General features: G+C 40.0%; 1 protein-coding gene across 10 annotated transcripts in view; it reads left to right on the top strand.

Annotated features, from left to right (window-relative positions):
• The window catches only part of LOC127447111 (probable ubiquitin carboxyl-terminal hydrolase FAF-X), a 66962-nt gene that overhangs the window by 30067 nt on the left and 14213 nt on the right, over positions 1-22682 (top strand). For all 10 annotated transcript variants that reach the window (XM_051708680.1, XM_051708682.1, XM_051708686.1 and 7 more), the window contains 15 exons: positions 1114-1263; positions 1557-1677; positions 1758-1888; positions 5393-5671; positions 14859-14984; positions 15301-15438; positions 15730-15896; positions 16016-16124; positions 16241-16387; positions 16898-17044; positions 17268-17475; positions 17620-17840; positions 21861-22051; positions 22194-22367; positions 22472-22613. In XM_051708680.1, coding sequence (XP_051564640.1) covers positions 1114-1263; positions 1557-1677; positions 1758-1888; positions 5393-5671; positions 14859-14984; positions 15301-15438; positions 15730-15896; positions 16016-16124; positions 16241-16387; positions 16898-17044; positions 17268-17475; positions 17620-17840; positions 21861-22051; positions 22194-22367; positions 22472-22613 — 2451 coding nt within the window. The remainder of the gene's footprint in view (positions 1-1113; positions 1264-1556; positions 1678-1757; positions 1889-5392; positions 5672-14858; positions 14985-15300; positions 15439-15729; positions 15897-16015; positions 16125-16240; positions 16388-16897; positions 17045-17267; positions 17476-17619; positions 17841-21860; positions 22052-22193; positions 22368-22471; positions 22614-22682) is intronic.

Genomic DNA, 22682 nt, shown 5'->3' on the forward strand with positions numbered 1-22682 from the left:
AAACTGTAATGCTGTTCTTACATAGACAGCCAAGTTTTGACGCATAGCAATGCGTAAAAACACAGAAGCAATTGTTTGTCAATAACCAATGGTTTAGCTTTATCAGAAAAGTTAATCTGTGTGAAAGTGACTATTGAGAAAATAATGTAGTATTGTTTAGTGACTTGATTACTGACTAGTAGTTGAGTTATTTTTAGGGGTTCAAGCACGAAGTGCTGAAACCCTATTGTAATTCTAGGGTTTCCCTTTTATTATTATTATTCTCTGCTAAAACAGATTGTGGAGACCAAACCGTAAGGCCTAGAGACATGAAACTTGGTAGTACTATTGCTTGCTACTCGGCACATGGACTTGCCCCAATTGGCCAATGGGGACGCTATAACAAATGCAAAAGCATTTTCAACATTTTTCCGCCATGTTTTTGCAAAACCTACTTTTTCGAACTAGTCCCAGGCTGTTTGCACAATTGGAATCAAACCAGTGCAGAAATATTCTCTGGAGTCCCAATATCAATAATTATGAAAAAAAGTTTAAACTTTCGATTCATCGTCACAACGGTACGGCAAAACGTACGGAGTGGCAGTGGACACTTATGTGAATGGTTATAACTCTTGAATGGAAAGAGATATTTTCACCAAATTCGGGACATTTATGTACAGGGTTAATCTGAGGTCACATGAAAACAATTGTGCACCTCTGCCTCAATGAAAAACCTTAAAATAGCCTTAACTATGCAATCGTTGGTCCGATTGACTTGAAATTTTAGATGCAGTTTCTTTGTCCAAGGTACCATCAAGGTCTATGGGGACAGTCGCATATCTTAAAAAAAAACATGGCCGCCATTGACCAGTCAACTTTCGGCAGCTGTTAGACAAGGTTAACAAAGGCTGATCGGAACGAAACTTGGTGGGCCTATTTGTCTCATGGCCAGGACAATAGGTGGTGCTATAACAGTCAGGAATGTTAAAAATTAATCTTCGTTTTAGGTGCTAACAGACTGTCATAATAATGCTTAATATTTTTTACATATGTACTTAAAGGCCTTGAATGCTGGAACCCCATTAATTGCTGCTTGCAGCTATATTTTATACTTGCGTTTTCTTTTTTTTTTAGCTCATCACAGCCAAGCTCACCCAGGTCAGCGCCAATATGCCTTCCAGTCCAGACAGCTCCTCAGACTCATCCACCGGCTCCCCGGGGAACCATGGCAACCATTACAGTGATGGGCCAAACCCTGAAGTGGAGAGCTGTCTTCCTGGCGTGGTGAGCATTATGTAATTCATGCAAATAATTGAGCAAACATGGAAACAAACATGGTGCATCACAGCCTTAATTTACTAGTCTTGCACCTAGTTTTTACAATTTATTTTTATATTCAAAGTAATTTATTTCAACAACCTGGACGTAAAAACTACAAAGACTGTGCAAATAATTATTCGACCTTACAAAGCATCTCATGTCATGTAACTGTATGTAATGTTTTTGTGTTGAGCAAATTTCAGATGTAGCCTAAGTCAATTCTTGTTCCTCTGATATTCTGATTCTTATTGACTTAGATAATGTCGCTGCACCTGCGCTACATCTCTTTCCTCTGGCAAGTAGCGGATTTGGGCTGTAATCTCAACATGCCTCTCCTGCGGGATGGAGCTCGTGTTTTAATGAAGCTCATGCCTCCAGGTGCTCTATATGCTTCATTAATGGCTGATTCTGTACTGATCTGCCTTCCCTATTCATTACTCACTGTCATTGCCTTGCAGATAACACCACGGTGGAAAACCTGCGAGCCATCTGTCTGGATCACGCCAAACTTGGAGAAAACAGCCTTAGCCCCACATTGGACTCACGATTCTTTGGACCGTCACCTTCTCAAGTGCTTTACTTGATAGAGGTTTGTCTTTACAATGATTCTTAATTTGGACCCATTATGACTTCATTATGACATTAGCCAAACAGATTCACAGACAAATACAGTGACAAAGTACAACCCCAATACCAAAAAAGTTGGGAGAGTATGAAAAATGCTAATAAAAACAAAAAGGAGTGATTTGTAAATTATATTCACCCTTTGCTATATTGAAAGCACTACAACTAAAAATTATATGATGTTTACCATGTGAATTTCATTTTTTTTTTTTTTTTTAATGTACAGAATTTCAAATCAGATGATTGCAACACACCCCAAAAAAATTGAGACGGGACAATTTACGACTAATAACAATTTGAGTTAAAATATCAAGCCAATATGAAATGGGAGATGTTAAACAGGTTTTGCAATCGTGTCAGTTTATAAGGAGCCTCCAAAAACAGCCTAGTCCTTCAAGAGCAAGGATCATTTGAGACTTGTCAATTTGCCAACAGATGCTTCTGCAAATAATCCAGCAATTTGAGAACAATGTTTCCCAAAGACAAATTGGAAAGATTTTGGCCATTTCACCCTCTATAGTGCACAATATAGTTAAAAGATTCTAGAAATATGGTCAAATCTCGTTGCGTAAAGGGCAAGACGAAAACCACTTCTGAATGTGCATGATCTCTGATCCCTCAGACATCACTGTCTTAAAAAAACATCATTCATCTGTAATGATATCATGAACATGGGTTTAGGATTACTTTAGTAAACCTTTGTTAGTCAACACCATTTGCCACTGCATCCATAGATGCAAGTTAAGACTTTACTATGCAAAGCAGAAGCCCTACATCAACACTGTCCAGAAGCGATGCCGACTTCTCTGGGCTCGGTCACATCTTAGATGGAAAGTAGAACAGTGGAACCGTATTTTTTGGTCTGAAGAGTCCACATTTCAAAAAGTTTTTTTTTTTTAGATTATTAATTTTTCCCTTTTTCACCCAATTTGGAATGCCCAATTCCCAGTGCGCTTTTTAAGTCCTCGTGGTCGCGTAGTGATTCGCCTCAATCTGGGTGGCGGAGGATGAATCCCAGTTGCCTCCACGTCTGAGACCATCAACCCATGCATCTTATCACGTGGCTTGTTGAGCGCGTTGCCACAGAGACATAGCACGTGTGGAGGCTTCACGCCATCCACTGCAGCATCCGCGCTCAACTCACCACGCGCCCCACCAAGAACGAACCACATTATAGCGACCACGAGGAGGTTACCCCATGTAACTCTACCCTCCCTAGCAACCGGGCCAATTTGGTTGCTTAGGAGGCCTGGCTGGAGTCATTCAGCACGCCCTGGGATTCGAACTAGCAAACTCCAGGGGTGGTAGCCAGCGTCTTTTACCACTGAGCTACCCAGGCCCCACATTTCAAAAAGTTTTTGTTAGCCGGGCCAAAGAGGAAAAGGACCTTCCAAGCTGTTATCAGCGTCAGGTCCAAAAGCCAGTGTTAGTATGGGCCAGGGGTGTGTCAGTGCCCATGGCATGGGTAACTCTCACATCTGTGAGGGCACCATTAATGCAGACAGATATGTAAAAATTTTGGAGCAGCTTATACTGCCATCCAGCACCGTCTTTTCCAAGGACGTCCCGGAATTTTCAGCAAGACAACTTCAAATCATATACTGGCCGAATAAGCAGGGAGTGCGGGTGCTAGATTGGCCTGCCTGCAGTCCTGACCATCTCCAATTGAGAATGTGTGGTGCATTATGAAGCAGAGCATGTGAGCAGAGCGGTGTGACACTCCGCTCAATAACCTGCTCCATGCACGTGCGCTCCGCTCAGCCTCTCACAGCCCAAGCGGATGCTCCGCTTAAGTACTGCTCACGCTCACCGGTAAAAAAAAAAGCATTCGCTCAAATCCCGCTCCGACATGAAATTTCTCTGTAGTATACTTGGTTCCAAACACGCACACAGGGGGTAGCTACAGTGGCCCAAGCAACTGCCCCTTTTCCCACATGGGCTGAGGTGCCCCTCTGGGTGAAATATAGACTATAGGCCGACATTTATTAAATGATCAAATGATTAGTAATGTACACATCTGAAATTGTGATTTGTATTGTGTTTTTGTATATAAAATCTTGATGTTTATTTTGGACTGGTTTACAACTGCTGATAGATAAGCGGATTTACCAGAACCTCCTTATTTGTAATCAGTCAAATATTTCTCTGTTAGCACATATGTCATTGAACATCTTCAAATAATGCCTTAAAAAATTTCAGTTCTAAATTAACTTTATTTACTTTAAACAAGTCATCAAACACACCTCTACAAGTGATAAAACATATGTGCGTTGGCACGGAAACTCGCATACGTGCAAACAATTACAAAAGGAATATTTGCTAATTCTCACGGTCTCTCCACTCCCTATACTTTGCATTTATTGAGGTTATAAGGTTTGCAACTTCACTAAAACAATGTTAGAGCTCCATAACCTCAGGCCTGCTGCTTATTTAGCAGATTCCCAAACTAGCATATCACGAAGTGCATTCTGGGTTGAGCGAGCGACACTGAGCGGCTTGAGGGAGCGGAGCGGAATCTTCAAAAAGGCGCGCTCCGCTCAGGTGGAATTACCACCTCAATTACCGCTCAATGCTCCGCTCATATGCTCTGTTATGAAGTGCACAATACAGCAATGAAGACCCCGTACAATTCTGCAACTAAAGAACTGCATAATGAATAAATGGGGGGAAATTCCACTTTTTAAACTTAAACTTGTGTCTCCAGGGCCTAAATGCTTAAGTGTTATTAGAAGAAATGGTGGTGTTTCACAGTGGTAAACACTCGACTGTCCCAACTTTTTTGGTGTGTGTTTCAATCATCTGATTTGAAATTACTGTACATAAAAAAAAAAAAAGGAAATTCACAAGGTACAACATCATATAATGTTTAGTTGTAGTGCTTTCAATATAGCAAAGGGTGAATATAATTTACAAATCACTCCTTTTTGTTTTTATTAACAATTTTCATACTGTCCCAACTTTTTTGGAATTTGGGTTGTATTTGGACACTTAAGTCACAATTAAAAATGCTTGAATATTATTGCATTAGATAAAAAAAAAAAATATCATACCTAGTGGCATCTGCAAACAAATGATACTAGAGCTTTCCTCAGAACGAACTTTTCAGAGCCATTTTTTTTTTTTTTTTAATTACTCTAAACCAACTGGTCTTAAAGTCATTTTAGTGGACATATGAAATCAGTTCCCCTCAAGTTCACACATTTGCCCTAGCAGAGTAACTACAGGTGTAGTTCATCACATTAAATATGCACACATAAGTTTTACAACTAGAAAATGTCTAAATACATCTGGTCTTAATTTTCAACAGTATGTCTGTTTTTTTATAAATTAAAACCTAACAAACTTGTTTTTGTGAAATGTTTTGTTTGACAAGTGTGTTTGTGTTCTTTGTATAAGATAAATGCCACTTGGTTTAAAAATGCGAAGACTTTCAATACTTTGATTTGGACAACTTCTCTGTATGTTTCAGGTGGTGTATGCCTTGCTAATGCCTGCCAGTGGAACATTGGGCGAGGATGCTAGTGATTTCCAGTTCAACTTCTTGAAGAGTGGTGGCTTGCCACTGGTTTTGAGTATGCTCACCAGAAATAACTTCCTGCCAAATGCTGACATGGAGACCCGTCGGGGAGCTTATCTCAACACCCTAAAAATAGCCAAACTTCTGCTCACAGCTGTAGGCTTTGGCCATGTGAAGGCAGTGGCGGAGGCCTGCCAGCCTGTGGTGGAGGGGACTATCCCTGTGTCACCTGTAAGTTGCCCTTGCTTTAGCTTCAGACAGTTCCTTTTAAGGAAGGTGTTGCTAAAGTGCATGCAAAACAACTACGAAAAAGCTTACTTGTGATATATTTTTTTCTTGACAGAAAGGGACAGTACTTTCAGTGTATTAGAAGGGGTTATAATCTGGTCATTTTGACATGAAAGTTTTCTAAAGGGAGTGTAGTGATTATGATTAAGTGGTGTTGTGGTGTTGATCAGAATCAGAATTCAGGTTAATTGCGTTTTGTTTTTTAATTAATTTGCGATGTGTGCGCCAGTGTAATGATTCTGGGCAGACACATCACCAAGGTGCTGTTCTTCCAACAAGTGTTTATACTGGTTTATGCTGTAACAAAATTTGGTAACAAAAAACCCGCCTCTGGTCTGTTTACATGTACAGCCAGTGCAGGCTGTTAGCTGTTTGCCTCTGCTAACCGGCTAACTCGCGTTATTGTCAAACTACATATAAACTTACCACAGAGAAACGTCCTGTTCTCGTCGTGCTTGCGATGGTGGTTCGGGATGAACTTCCGATGTATCACTATCTGACTTGGGCTCAAATTGGTAAGGTAAAACAGACATTTTTTTCAGACGGAGCAGAAACTTGGATATGGTAGTGGCTGTTTCCTTTCCGACACACGCTGTAAGCGGTAGACCAATCACAACAGACTGGGACATCTGACCGATCAGAGCAGAGTAGGCTCTCTGAAAGGAGGAGTTTAGAATGAATCCTTTAGAACGGATCATTGAATGAGTCATTTTTGACACTGGGGAAAAAAAGGTAATGCTGCAATTTAAATTGTGAGCAAATTAAAGTGTTTTTTGACCTTGGATGCATGTAAATCTATTGTATGAGACCTTTAAAACAAAATTAGGCACGTTTAAAAATCATAATAGGTGCACTTTAATGCATTAATTTTGAAAGCTCTAATATATATGTATATATATATATACACACTGGGGGCCAAAAGTTTTGAAAAATGTACAGATTTTGATCTTATGGAAAGAAATGGGTACTTTCACCAAAGTGGCATTCAACTGATCACAATGTATAGTCAAGACATTAATAACGTGAAAAATTACTATTACAATTTAAAAATAAATAAATAAAAAAATTTCAGAACTTCTTAAACTACAAAGTGTTCTTCAAAAAATCCTCCACGTGCAGCAATGACAGCTTTGCAGATCCTTGTCATTCTAGCTGTCAGTTTGTCCAGATACTCAGGTGATATTTCACCCCACGCTTCCTGTAGCACTTGCCATAGATGTGGCTGTCTTGTCGGGCACTTCTCACGCACCTTACAGTCTAGCTGATCCCACAAAAGCTCAATGGGGTTAAGATCCATAACACTTTTTTCCAATTATCTGTTGTCCATTGTCTGTGTTTCTTTGCCCACTCTAACCTTTTCTTTTTGTTTTTTTGTTTCAAAAGTGGCTTTTTCTTTGCAATTCTTCCCATAAGGCCTCCACCCCTGAGTCTTCTCTTTAGTGGTGTACATGAAACTGGTGTTGAGCAAGTAGAATTCAATGAAGCTGTCAGCTGAGGACATGTGAGGTGTCTATTTCTCAAACTAGAGACTCTGATGTACTTATCCTCTTGTTTAGTTGTACATCTGGCCTTCCACATCTCTTTCTGTCCTTGTTAGAGCCAGTTGTCCTTTGTCTTTGAAGACTGTAGTGTACACCTTTGTATGCAATCTTCAGTTTTTTGGCAATTTCAAGCATTGTATAGCCTTCATTCCTCAAAACAGTGATTGACTGACGAGTTTCTAGAGAAAGCGGTTTCTTTTTTGCCATTTTTGACCTAATATTGACCTTAAGACATGCCAGTCTATTGCATTCTGTGGCAACTCAAAAACAAAAAGACAATGTTAAGCTTCATTTAACCCGGGTACGGCTCAATCCTTATGATGGTAGCCCGTGAAAGGAACGGTGGCATGCTCCTTCCCTCCGTAGTGCTAGGGTCATCTCCTTGGGCAAGAGAGAACAACCCTCAAGCCCCCCCTGCTAGGGTTACAGCAAAAAGTTTTTTCCATCACTCTGTAAAGACCTGAAGTAAAATAGATCCTTATTATCCCATTTCCGTTATAAGAAATAAGGAAAAGGATGACTCGTTTGCCGTGAGTTGCGACCCGTGTTGGTGGAGGAAGAGATCCTGGTCTCTGAGAAATGTGGTTTGCTGCAGCTTCCACTATTTCAACACGGTACTTTGGCTCCTACTTCACCTAGGCGGGAGGTTGGAATGGCTCAATCCAAACAATCGGCTGGTCAAGACATGCCCTGGGAATACTCTGTGATAGCTGAACATCAAATATCTCTCAGATTCCCAGTAGGTGTTGGCTAAAAGTCAATCAAGTAAATTGAGCAACTTGTTGCTCATTTTGCTTGAGTATATCATCCCTGTATCCCTGATGCATAATCTGCTGGACATCCACGGCGCTGTGCATCCCTTACTTTTGGGCTCCAAGGTGGGTGGGGAGCAGAGATGACGAAACTAAAAACCCAAAACATGGCTACAAAACACACCTCAAAAAAACTTTTCTAGGATCTGGATACCGACAATACCTCAGAAAATAGACGTGCTCTTGTGCCGAGTAATGATGACTGGCCAAAATTCATCATCATTGAAGCTGCTGCTCCAGATTCTCCAATCATCAAGCTTTCCCCTTTCGCTATACAAAAAGGTATTGCAAGAATAGCGGGAACAGTAAAGGAAGTGAAAAAACTACGATCTGGACAGATTCTTGTGGAATGCAGTAAAAAGGCCAATGCTGAAACTCTACTACATGCCACCATGTTAGCTGGAGTTCAAATAAAGACATCTTTTCATCCAACTTTGAACTACAGTAAAGGAGTAATCCGAACTAGAGAGTTGGATGATGTGGATGAAGAAGAAATAACGCATGAGCTCAAGACCCAAGGAGTAATGAAGTTCAAAAGAATAATAATCAAGAGAGAAGAGCAAATGATTCAAACTGGTATGTACATCCTCACCTTTAATAAACCGCTAATCCCAGATAAACTTCGAATTGGATACTTAAGTGTTCCAGTGGACTTATTTGTACCCAACCCTCTGCGTTGTTTCAACTCTCAAAAGTACGGCCATGGATCTAATGGCTGCAACTGCAAACATACCTGTTGTAACTGTGGGGAGGTAGGGCACGACAAAGGGAGCTGTGAAAAACCATCAAAATGTTGTAATTGCTCAGGTGACCATTCAGCTGCATCAAAACAGTGTCCCATGTGGATCAAAGAAAAGGAAATACAGAAGATCAGGTGTACTAAGAGAATCAGTTACCTCGAAGCAAAGAAAATGGTGGATGTCGTCCCTGTTTTTACGCTGAATAAAACCTTCGCCTCTGTTGCAAAAACAATAGACTGCCAGCCAGATATCCCATGGATGCATAAAGACAAACCCCAAACCGTTAACCATAGTAATATTCCCCCAAAGGTGAAGAACACAAGAACCCAGAGCGAAACTCTTCCAAATGACATTCACTCCAGTCAGAGCTCAATAACAGGAAACAAAAAGGCAAATAAAAACAATGGTAAGGCAAGTTCTTCACAATCAAATGTATCCCAAGACAAAACAAACAAAAGATGTGGAAATGAAAGCGAATGAATACCATAGTAGAAGTCCATCCCCTAAAGGCAGAACCAAGAAAACTGTCCCTATTCTCCCTAATAGGTAATGGAAAATTCTATCATCCAATGGAACTGTCATGGTATTAGGGCAAATTTTATGGAGCTGCAGTGTCTAACTGCAATTATTAACCCTCTAGCCATATGTCTTCAAGAAACACAATTACCACCAGATGGTACTCTCTCTTTTAAAATTTTTACAAGTTTTAACACTTTCGGTCCCAGTGACAAGCAGGCTTCCGGTGGTACAACCATTTTAATAAGAAAAGATGTGATCCATAGTCATATAAATATTAATAGCAACCTACAGACAACAGCAGTATGCCTGACAGAAAACCATTACAGTCGTCTCTATCTACATTCCTCCAAATTTAAACTTGACACACATGGACCTAGATCACCTTATCGTTTAGCTCCCATCTCCTTTTATACTCAAGGGAGATTTTAATAGTCATAACACTTTGTGGGGAAGTAATCACTGTAACACAAAAGGAAAGAAGATTGAAGATTTTATAGATAATCACACCTTATGTCTTTTAAATAATGGATTGAATACCTATTTACATCCAGGACATGGAACGTACTCTGCAATCAACCTAACAATTTGTCAGCCTGAATTATTTTTAGACCTATCATGGAAATTTGGCATGACCTCTGTGGAAGTGACCATTTCCCAATCATTGTAACCATCAAAGGCAGAGAGGAAGAAACAAATGTACAAAGATGGCAAATTAAAAAAGCAAATTGGTATAAATTTCAAACCCTCTGTCATGAGAAACTGACACGGTTTCCAGAAGACAGTCCAGATGCTATGCAAAATTTCACTGAAACGCTCATATCTATAGCTAATGATACAGTCCCAAGAACTTCTTTAAATATAAAACATAGACGACTTCCATGGTTTGATACATGTAAGGAAGCTATAAAAGAGAGGAAAAAAATGAAAGACTGTTCTTCAGACATCCATCAACTGAAAATCGTATCAAACTCAAGATGAGTAGAGCACGAGCAAGAAGATTATAAATGAAGTAAAAAAGGAAAGCTGGAGAAGATTCGTTTCCAGCATGACACTGCACTCCATGTACTCCATCATACAAAAAATGGAAAATGAAGTGAAAAATCTACGGTCCTCATACAACACATCAAACCGCATGGCACACTCTTGACTTCAAAACAAGAAATTGCAAACATTCTAGCAAAAACTTTCGAAAACAATTCATCTATTGAGAACTGCCTTCCTGCTTTTCTAACTTTTCTTGCTCAACAAGAAAAAGAAAAGATTAACTTCCGCTCCAGTAACACAGAGCCGTACAACCAACCTTTTTCTATGGAAGAACTACAGCGAGCCATTAAAAAAATCCCACGACACAGCTGTTGGACCGGATAAAATCCACTATCAATTTTTAAAGAATCAACCCCAACTTTCCCTGAAAATGCTCCTTAGAATTTTTAACTCCATCTGGATATCGGGAAAATGCCCATCCGCCTGGCATGAAGCAGAAATAATACCTATTCCAAAGCCAGGAAAAGACCATAATGACCCCAAAAACTACCACCCTATAGCTTTAACCAGTAGTTTATGCAAAACAATGGAGAGGATGGTCAGTGATCGCCTGGTCTGGATACTGGAATCTAAACACCACATAAGTAATGCCCAATGTGGTTTCAGGAAAGGTCGAAGCACTACAGATCACATTATTTGTCTTGAAAGCTATATTTGTGACGCCTTTACCAGAAAAGAACACGTTGTAGCTGTCTTCTTTGATTTGGAGAAAGCCTATGACATGACATGGAAACATGGCATTTTAAAGGATCTGTACCAAATTAATTTTAGAGGTCGATTGCCAATCTTCATTGAATGTTTTTTATCGAACAGACTTTTTAGAGTTAAAATAGCAAACACCTTGTCTAACCTACATAAACTAGGACTTGGAGTACCTCAAGGAAGTATCCTATCAGTAACCCTCTTCAGTATTAAAATAAATAGCATTGCAAAAGTCATTGGTTCTGATGTCCTCTGTAGTTTATATGTAGATGATATCTGCATTTGCTACAAGAGCAAGTACATGAATACTAGCGATCGAAAAATCCAACTGAAGATAAACAATATGCACTCCTGGTCAACACAGAACGGTTTCAAGTTCTCACAAACAAAACCATCTGTATGCATTTCTGTCGCCTTCATTCGCTACACAATGAACCAGAGCTCTTTATGGATGGAGTCCCCATTAAAGTTGTTAAAGAGAACAGGTTTCTTGGTATCACTTTTGACAACAAACTGTCTTTTATTCCTCACATTAAATCACTAAAAAATAAATGTTTTAAAGCTATGAATGTTTTAAATGTTTTATCCAAAACCAAATGGGGAGCAGACAGCTCAACTCTCATGAACTTATACAGAACCATGGTACGCTCAAAGCTGGACTATGAAAGTATCATTTATGGATCAGCTAGGAAGTCATACATATGACTTTTGGACACTGTACACCCCCAAGGTATACGACTAGCTTTGGGAGCCTACAGAACATCACCAATCCAAAGTCTCTATGCGGAAGCCAATGAACCTTCCTTGGAAATCAGATGCCTAAAGTTGGCCTTACAATATGCAACCAAACTTAAAACAAATAAAGAAAACCCAGCATATTCAGCAGTTTTCCCACTTCAGCATTCAACAATATATGAAAAAACAATATATATAAATTTCATTCGTCCATTTGGCCTACGTATAAAAACCCATCTGGAGAATCTGAAAGTGGATCTAAACAATTTGGAGCAGACACATTTCTGCAAAATTCCTCCATGGGATTTCAAAGCCTAAAATCCATCTGGATTTAACAAGGAACCAAAAATCCAAAACGCATCCGAATGATTTCCATCAACAATTTCTGGACATAAGAGCAGTATACCACAACATATTCCAATATATACAGATGGATCTAAATCTGGAAATAAAGTGGCAGCAGCTTTTTCAACAAACAAACTGTGTCAGTGTATCCGCATCCCTGACCAGTCCCAGTCTACTACTGGCACTGAAGTTTATTGAGACTGCTCCACAAAAACCTTTTTTTTAATAATAACTGATTCAAAATCATGTCTTGAAGCATTGGAAGCTACTAAAACTGATCACCCAACAATCGTGTAGATTTTAATCAAACTTTCATCTCTTGATGCAAAGAGTTTTAATATTATTTTCTGCTGGGTACCTGGACACTCAGGAATCTCCGGTAATGAACAAGCAGACAGAGCTGCCAGAGAAGCGCTATCTACTGAACCAGTAAAATGCCCTATACCTTCCACAGATATGAAACCAACTCTGAATGTATATATCAAAAACAAATGGCAGTCGGAGTGGGATCAATGTTTAAACAACATATTACGGGAAATAAATCTTGTTGTTGGAACAAGATAAGTGTTCCCTTTTAATAATCGCTGGGATCAAGTCCTATATACACGATGCCAGATAGGACATACAAGACTCGCACACCAATTTTTTACTATCAGGAGAAAATTCACCAAAGTGTTCATCTTGTCAGAACCCACTATCCATTAAACACATTTTACTGGACTGTCATACTTCTACACATCTGAGGAACCTGTATTATTCAATTGATACTTTTGAAAAGTGAATCCAAATTTAGTTTTAAGGTTTTTAGGAAAAATGAATCTTAAACACCTTATTTAACTCTATTTTTAAATAACTAAACCTGGCTCCCGCCATGAATATAGCCATAGAAGCTGGCATGTTGTAAAAAATTAAAGAAACAAACAAACAAAGAAAGCTTCATTTAACAAACCAAATAGCTTTCTAACCTTTGGCAAGTGATTTTCTAGTACCAAATTAGCAATTTAGCATGATTACTCGAGGATAAGGTGTTGGAGTGATGGCTGCTGGAAATGGGGCCTGTCTAGATTTGATCAAAAATGACTTTTTCAAATAGTGATGGTGCTGTTTTTTACATCAGTAATGTCCTGACTATACTTTGTGATCGGTTGAATGCCACTTTGGTGAATTAAAGTACCAATTTCCTTAGAAACCGCAAAATCTGTACATTATTCCAAACTTTTGGCCGCCTGTGTGTGTGTGTGTGTGTGTGTGTGTGTGTAAAATATATATATATATACACACACACACACACACAAAATACAATACAGTACACTTGCAAGGTTTGTCCTGGGCACAAAGTGCATTTGTAATGGGCAGAATAAATAATAGATTGACCTATAAAACATTTTACCAATAGAGTCCGTTATCCAGTGCAAAATGCAATATTTTTTGTTGTAGTGCTTAGCATTTCATTTCTTATCGAGACTAACCTTTCTGCCACCCTAACACTCATCAGTCACACGAAGAACAGGCTGGCTTGCCCTCTCCAGCTCCACAAATGTCAAGAGTGTACAGTGTCTTGTGAGGAAAGACATACACTACCGGTCAAATGTTTTGAAACACTCATTCTTTATAATTTTTTTACATTTTAGAATGCATAATAGTAAAGTCATCAAAACTATGGAATAACATAAATGGAAATATGGGAATTATGTTGTGACTTAACAAAATCCAAAATAAATCAAAACTGTTATATTTTAGCATCTTCAAAGTAGTCACCCTTTGCCTAGAATTTGCAGACATGTACTCTTGACATTTTCTCAACCAACTTTTTGAGGTATCACCCTGGGATGCTTTTTAAACAGTATTGAAGGAGTTCCCATCTATGTTGGACACTTATTGGTTGCTTTTCTTTATTATTTGGTCCAAGTCATCAGTTTCAAAAACTTTTTTTTAATTACATTTTAGTTTTATAATGAAATAAATTCATATGGTGGCACAATTATATTTTTGTCTACTAAACTAATTTCAAGCATACGCCTTCAGATCAAAAGATTTTTAAGATCATGAGAAACATTTCAGTCAAGTGTTTCAAAACTTTTGACCGGTAGTGTAGAAAGTACATAGACTTCAGAAGGGTTGACTTTCTGGAATATTAAGCACACAGGGGAGAGGAGAAAGCCATGACCATGTCTCTGTATGTGTAAACGTGTGCATGACTTGTAGGGGTGTAATTTACCAAGTACCCATCGGTACAACATCAAAACCATTTCGACTTGTCCTTTAGTTTGTGACAAAGAATGAAAAATGTTTATAGTAATGCACTTGAAATAGAAACCTGAAGAAGCAGAAATGTGAAGCTCATGTGAATACTTCAGTAAAAATAAATTGAGCTGTAAAGTTGTCAATTTTCTTTTTAGTTGGGACTGTTCTACTTGAAGGAACGATGTGATCTGTTACCCATGTGATTCTTGTAGGTGCAGTTTGCTCCATGAATACAATGCGTAATGGAAGTTGTCACATTCCTTCCCTGTCCCTTCCTAGTATTCTCTTGCGTATACCAAATAAAGCAACATGGTATACTTTTTTAGCTGGTCAAAAGTGAAGCGAACTGTGTAAAATAGACTTAAAATTTGCCAAATGCACGAGAGACTCAATGTGCCTGCAAGGGAGTGTGAATCTGCGGGATAACACTTTTTCTTTGTTTTCACAGATAAACCAGGCCACACATGACCAGGCTCTAGTTCTCCAGAACGCCCTTCAGAACATCCCTAACCCCTCTGCCGAGTGCATGCTGCGGAACGTGGCCATCCGCCTCGCCCAGCAGATCTCTGATGAGGTGTGTTAAACACAACACAATAGTGCACAAGTGTTCTCTGCATAAACGGGTTTGATTGCATTCGGTTGAAATGAATGTGAACAAAAATGTCTGCGATGTAAGGTATGAAAGGGATTGAGGAAACAGAAGGAAACATATTTACTGTTTGCATGTTTACGGTCTTGCTGAATTTTTTTTTTTTTTAATTCTTCATTGTTAACTTCTCTTTTTATGCTGTGTGTGTTGCAAAAGAGAGGTACACAGTAAAATAAATGAATAAACCCCTAAGGATTGCGGACTTGATTTTCATAGTTTGTCTTCCTCTTGTTGTTCCCAGAACTTCTTTCAGGCCTCTAAGTACATCCCAGATATCTGTGTCATTCGGGCAGTTCAGAAGATTGTCTGGGCTTCTGGCTGTGGCTCTGTCCAGCATGTCTTCAGCTCTAATGAGGAGATCAGCAAGATCTACGAGAAGGTGCTAATTCTTACACTATATTGACAATACACAGTGGCTCTGTTCTAAAACCAAATGTTTTTTTTCGCAACTTGTCACAAAACATTATGAGATTAACTTCGCCCCAGAGGATACATGATGCCTTAACATTTTGTCAAAAGAAGGCAGCATGATCATGCTGCATACCTTTTGGAACAGCCTTTGCATTTTGGAACCGTGCCAATGTGTGATTGATTAGAATGTGACACCATATTTTGTGTGATTGATTAGAATGTGACTCCATATTTATGTCTGACACATGATCTCCCACAGACCAATGCAGGCAATGAGCCAGATGCAGAAGATGAGCAGGTGTGCTGTGAAGCTCTGGAGGTCATGACCCTGTGTTTTGCCCTTATGCCTACTGCACTAGATACACTTAGCAAAGAAAAGGCCTGGCAGACCTTCATTATAGATCTGCTGCTGCATTGCCAGAGCAAGTGAGTCATAGCAAACTATCTATTAAACATTCACAGGGTAGAGTACTTCAGTTTACTCTTTAGAAAGGGTTTTGCCAGTTATGCCCTAACCCAGGTTTTTAATTTCTGCTTGCTTCTAGGTCTGTTCGCCAAATGGCCCAAGAACAGTTCTTCCTCATGGCCACCAGATGTTGTATGGGCCATAGGCCTCTCCTATTCTTCATCACCCTCCTCTTTACAGTTTTAGGTGTAAGTGTTTTGCCAATTTTTATTTGAGTGGGTGGTTTAATTGTAAAATGTTTTGTAGTTCATTCACAACATTGCATGATTTATATTCCTCTTTTTCCTGTCTGTTTGTTTTGCAGAGCACTGCAAAAGAGCGAGCAAAGCACGCTGCTGATTACTTCACTCTTCTTAGGCACTTACTCAACTATGCATTTAACAGCAACATTAATCTTCCTAATGCAGAAGTCCTCTTAAACAATGAGATTGACTGGTTAAAACGAATCCGGGTATGTTTATTTATAGCAAATTCTTTGTGGAATTAAGATTTTGGCTTTTGTCTACCACCCCTGGAGTCACGAGTTCGAAACCGGGGCGTGCTGAGTGACTCTAGCCAGGTCTCCTAATCAACCAAATTGGCCCGGTTGCTAGGGAGGGTAGTGTCACATGGGGTAACCTCCTCGTGGTCGCTACAATGTGGTTCTCGCTCTCGGTGGGGTGCGTGGTGAGTTGTGCGTGGATGCCGCGGAGAATAGCGTGAAGCCTCCAAATGCGCTATGTCTCCGCGGTAACGCGCTCAACAAACCACGTGAGAAGATGCGCGGATTGACTCTCAGATGTGGAGGCAACTGAGATTCATCCTCCGCCACCCGGATTGAGGTGAGTCACTACGCCACCACGAGGACTTAGAGCGCATTGGGAATTGGGCATTCCATATTGGGGAGAAAAGGGGAGAAAAAAAAAGATTTTGGCTTTGATTTAGTTTCAAGTGAAATTATAGTTTTGATTCTTGCTTTCAGGATGAAGTGAAGAGGACGGGGGATCCTGGAGTAGAGGAGACCATTTTGGAAGGTCATATTGGTGTCACAAAAGAGCTGCTAGCTTTCCAGACCCCAGAGAAGAAATACTATATTGGCTGTGAAAAAGGAGGTGCCAGCTTCATCAAGGTAAACATCTTGGCCTTGTTTAAGTGATAACTGACCTCTGGTAGTTCAACGCCTTGTCCCAGCTAAGTGCAAAACTACAAGTTTCTTGCATCAAGTTACTGTTTCATTAGTTTGACATGGCAATGGAGGTGATTCCATGATGACGTAAGTGCTCTTCCCCAGTTTAGTTTTAATGCAGTCACTAACTGATGCTCCTTTTCTCTTTTGTGAACTCTCTCTGTAGGAGTTAATGGATGACTTCCTCTTCCCAGCGTCCAATGTGTACCTGCAGTATATGAAGAGTGGAGAGTTTCCCACTGAGCAGGCCATACCTGTGTGCTGCACCCCAGCGACCATCAATGCCGGCTTTGAGCTGCTGGTCGCACTTGCCGTCGGATGTGTGCGAAATCTCAAGCAGATTGTGGATACACTAACTGATATGTACTATTTAGGTGTGTGCGAGTTTTAACATTAGAGACACAGATACCCATGTCTTGGCCTTTGAAAACAGTGTGCTCAATTCTGATTGAAAAAAAAAAAAGAAAAAATGTTTTTAAAATGTTGACACTTATTTACTTGTTTTTATGTACTACCAGCTTGTGAACCACTCACAGAATGGGAATATTTGCCACCAGTTGGCCCACGGCCAACCAAGGGCTTTGTGGGCCTGAAAAATGCAGGTGCAACTTGCTACATGAACTCAGTGATCCAGCAGCTCTACATGATTCCCCCAATCAGAAATGGCATCCTTGCTATTGAAGGCACAGGCAGCGATGTGGATGAAGATATGTCTGGAGATGAGAAGCAGGATAACGAGGTACTGTCTAATGTAGTTCATTTCAGGAGTCCTAGAGCTGTTTGCAAGAATTCTGGCCTATGTAGAATGCTTTAAACAAACTTGACCCCTCTGAAGCAAAACACTATCTGAGGAGATGGTCTAAGTACAGTTCACTTATATTGTGTCTTAAACACAGTGCTCCAGATCACGTAACTTTTTTGCACCCCCCCCCCCACTTCACAACAGACCGAAAAGATTGGAGTCTGCTTTTAAGGCCAGGGACGGAGTAGATGCAAAGATAATTGGGTTCTTTTCCACTCCGTTAACTTTTTGATCCACCTAAAGTTGTCTGACTTTGGTTCTTTTTAAGAGGATTTAAAGGATTGGTTCACCCAAAAATGATAATACTCTCTTGATTTACTTACCTTTAAGCCATCCCAGATGTGTATGACTTTCCTTCTTCAGCAGAACCAAATTGAAGATTTTTATAAACACATTTCAAAAGGCATATTTATGCAGCATAAAAGTAATCCACATGACTCAAGTTGATCAATGTATGTCTTCAGTAGCAAATCGATAGTTTTGTGTAAAAAAAAAAAAAAAAAAAAAAAAATAATTGATAATTAAAACTTTATTAACTTAAAAAATAAAAAAATCGCTTTCTGTCGACGCATCATGCTGCTGTCGCGTGACGTTCGCGTAATGGTGTGTTCACTCAAAGTCGGAAGTGTGCGCTTGGTATACAACAGAGGAACGAATGTCACGCAGGAGTTAGGTCATTTCAAACAACAATCCAGCGCTGGGGGGGAAGCAACGATTTAAAGTTAAAAATGTTTTAATTATAGATTTGTTTCTTACACCAATCTATCGGTTTGCTTCAGAAGACATTAATTGGTCGACTGGAGACTTGTGGATTACTTTTATGCTGCCTAAATATGCCTTTTGGACCATCAGATAGCCAGCAGACCAGTGGCACCCATTCACTTGCATTGTATGGACAAACTGAGCTGAAATGTGCTTATAAAAATCTTCACTTCGGTTCTGCTGAAGAAGGAAAGTCATACACATCTGGGATGGCTTAAAGGTAAGTAAATAATGAGAGAATTTTCATTTTTGGGTGAACTAACCCTTTAAGGCCACGTCCACATTAATATGGTTTAGTTTGAAAATGCATTAAGCTAACGTTTGGCCTTCTGTTCACACTGAGATGGCATTTTTGTGTGGTGAAAACAGTGCTTTTCATAAACGCTCTCCCAAGTGGATACATTTGAAAACACAATCTTTGCGTTGAAGTGTGAGCAGGGAAAATTTAGTTATTTGAAAAAGAAGACATATTTGTTGTATTTGTTGATCCATTGAACCCAAAACAATCAAGAAAGTGGCCCATGTTGTAGTAGCATTGTTGTGCCTGCTGTCCACCTTGATAGCGTTGTTAAAAATAAATGTTACTTTGTACAACCTTCACATTGAAATTCTTCAAAGGCGACGTGAACTTTACTCTGAATTGCTGTCCGGCGGCGGAACACGACGATAATTGCATTTCAGACCATACATGGAAGTGACACAGGGCTATGTTTCTTATGTTTTTCTGCATGCACAGTAAGGAGATTTAAAGTAAGCTTTTTTTTTTTTTAAGCCAAAATTTCAGCCGTTTTGCCTGTCAATCATTTTGCACATTCTCAAGTGTAGTAGTTGCAGATCATTCAGGTTTAATGCCATATTCAGATTTATAACATTTGTCAGCTGAGGGTGCTATTTTGCTACTGTTGTGTTTGACCACCATGAGAAGACGCACTGGTCTACACTGGTTTGGTGTTGGTTGCAATGCTATTTTTAGAGGGCGGTGTTTTGGAAAGAGAGGGCGTGTCTCGTGGAAGTTTCAGATTGGCTAAAATCGCTTAAATTTTTCAGATGTTTCAGTGTGGACAAGCAACTTTTGGAAAAACGTTTGAAAATGGCAGTTTTTTTTATATAACCAGGTTAATGTGGACGTAGCCAAAGTGTGAAAACCTAAAATGAGTAATGCATTTTGAAGCAAGAATGATTTTAATGGACCTTTTAGCACCTTATTTATTTCAGTGTTCAAAAATGCCTAGAGAAAAGCTCAGGTGGAGGGGAATGGCTTCTAGTTTCCCAGTATGATTAAGCTCAGATGTGCCCTTCATTAATCAGGAGAGTTCTTAAATCTATTGCACTTGTTTTTCTAAAAGCATACACTATATTGCCAAAAGTATTCGCTCACCCATCCAAATAATTGAATTCAGGTGTTCCAATCACTTCCATGGCCACAGGTGTATAAAATGAAGCACCTAGGCATGCAGACTGCTTCTACAAACATTTGTGAAAGAATGGGCCGCTCTCAGGAGCTCAGTGAATTCCAGCGTGGTACTGTGATAGGATGCCACCTGTGCAACAAGTCCAGTCGTGAAATTTCCTCGCTACTAAATATTCCACAGTCAACTGTCAGTGGTATTATAACAAAGTGGAAGCGATTGGGAATGATAGCAACTCAGCCACGAAGTGGTAGACCACGTAAAATGACAGAGCGGGGTCAGCGGATGCTGAGGCGCATAGTGCGCAGAGGTCGCCAACTTTCTGCAGAGTCAATCACTACAGACCTCCAAAGTTCATGTGGCCTTCAGATTAGCTCAAGAACAGTGCGTAGAGAGCTTCATGGAATGGGTTTCCATGGCCGAGCAGCTGCATCCAAGCCATACATCACAAAGTGCAATGCAAAGCGTTGGATGCAGTGGTGTAAAGCACGCCGCCACTGGATTGTAGAGCAGTGGAGACGCGTTCTCTGGAGTGACGAATCGCGCATCTTCATCTGACAATCTGATGGACGAGTCTGGGTTTGGCGGTTGCCAGGAGAACGGTACTTGTCTGACTGCATTGTGCCAACTGTGAAGTTTGGTGGAGGGGGGATTATGGTGTGGGGTTGTTTTTCAGGAGCTGGGCTTGGCCCCTTAGTTCCAGTGAAAGGAACTCTGAATGCTTCAGCATACCAAGAGATTTTGGACAATTCCATGCTCCCAAATTTGTGGGAACAGTTTGGGGATGGCCCCTTCCTCTTCCAACATGACTACGCACCAGTGCACAAAGCAAGGTCCATAAAGACATGGATGAGCGAGTTTGGTGTGGAAGAACTTGACTGGCCTTCACAGAGTCCTGACCTCAACCCGATAGAGCACCTTTGGGATGAATTTGAGCGAAGACTGTGAGCCAGGCCTTCTCGTCCCCAACATCAGTGTCTGACCTCACAAATGCGCTTCTGGAAGAATGGTCAAAAATTCCCATAAACACACTCCTAAACCTTGTGGAAAGCCTTCCCAGAAAAGTTGAAGCTGTTATAGCTGCAAAGGGTGGGCCGACGTCATATTAAACCCTATGAATGAAGAATGGGATGTCACTTAAGTTCATATGCGTCTAAAGGCAGGTGAGCGAATACTTTTGGCAATATAGTGTATGTATTGGATTCCGCCAAGAAAGGTTGTTTCTTATCATGTCTTTAATGTCTTTGTCTATGAACGTGTTTACCTGCACAGCTATATACTATTACAAATCGACTTATTAAAGCAAAAAAAAAAAAAAAAATCGACAGCGTGTACATAAGATTTGAAATCAATGGATTATTCTCTGCTTTTGACATCAAAACGTAGACTGTTGCACACAATGAAGAATGCTGGTAAAGGTGTTTACATAGGTAATGGGCAAAAATCTGCGTATTCTCATCCATTTTTTTCTTAAATCATTTTTGACCATACAATTTAAGGCATTTTCTAGACCACACACATTGTCAGAATAAGCATAATAGGTGTAAGAACATGCATTTATACATGCTCATTATTATTAGAGTGATATTGTTTACTGTACATTTAATGAGCTGCCCAATGATGATGATCATCCTTTCTCAGTACCAAGTGACTGACAAATCTAGCCATCTCTGAGGCGTATATGCCATGTAGGCATTGCCTGGAGCTGAGGGCATAATTGTTGAACACGTGTTCTATAGCTCAGATTACAATAGAGTTCTTACTAAATCTCTTGCTAATTCTACAGAGTAATGTGGACACCCGGGATGAGGTGTTTGGTTATCAGCAACAGTTTGAAGACAAACCTTCTCTCAGCAAGTCTGAGGACAGGAAGGAATACAATATTGGGGTTCTGCGGCAGCTGCAGGTCATCTTTGGACATTTGGCTGCCTCCAGATTGCAGTACTTCGTTCCCAGGGGTTTCTGGAAGCAATTTCGGTAAATTTGGTTTTATATAGGGTACTTTGTGTAATATACCAGTTTTCTTTTAAGACTAGTTGACAAGATATGGGGACTTTTAGAGGATATCCAGTCAAAATTGCCTTTGACTAGACCAGTCTGTTCATCCTTTTCTCTGCAGATTGTGGGGTGAACCAGTCAATCTGAGAGAGCAGCATGATGCCTTGGAGTTCTTTAACTCACTGGTAGACAGCTTAGATGAAGCTCTGAAAGCTTTGGGTCACCCTACAATGCTGAGCAAAGTGCTGGGCGGCTCCTTTGCTGATCAGAAAATATGTCAGGGCTGCCCTCACAGGTACAAATGAAATTTAATACTGTCATTTGTTAGGACTTTCTGGTTATTTGCCCATGTAGACTTTGATGTTCTAATGAAACGCACTTCATATTGCATATTTTCAGATACGAATGTGAGGAATCGTTTACAACGTTGAATGTAGATATCAGGAACCATCAAAATCTCCTTGATTCTATGGAGCAGTATGTGAAAGGGGACTTGCTTGAGGGTGCAAATGCCTACCACTGTGAAAAATGCAACAAGAAGGTGTGTGATCTGTCTTTTTATTTTTTTAGTGGTTGATTAAGGCAATGCAGTGTTATACTCAAATGGATA

Source organism: Myxocyprinus asiaticus, chromosome 10, assembly GCF_019703515.2.
Source record: "Myxocyprinus asiaticus isolate MX2 ecotype Aquarium Trade chromosome 10, UBuf_Myxa_2, whole genome shotgun sequence".
In the NCBI taxonomy this organism is placed as follows: Eukaryota; Metazoa; Chordata; class Actinopteri; order Cypriniformes; family Catostomidae; genus Myxocyprinus; species Myxocyprinus asiaticus.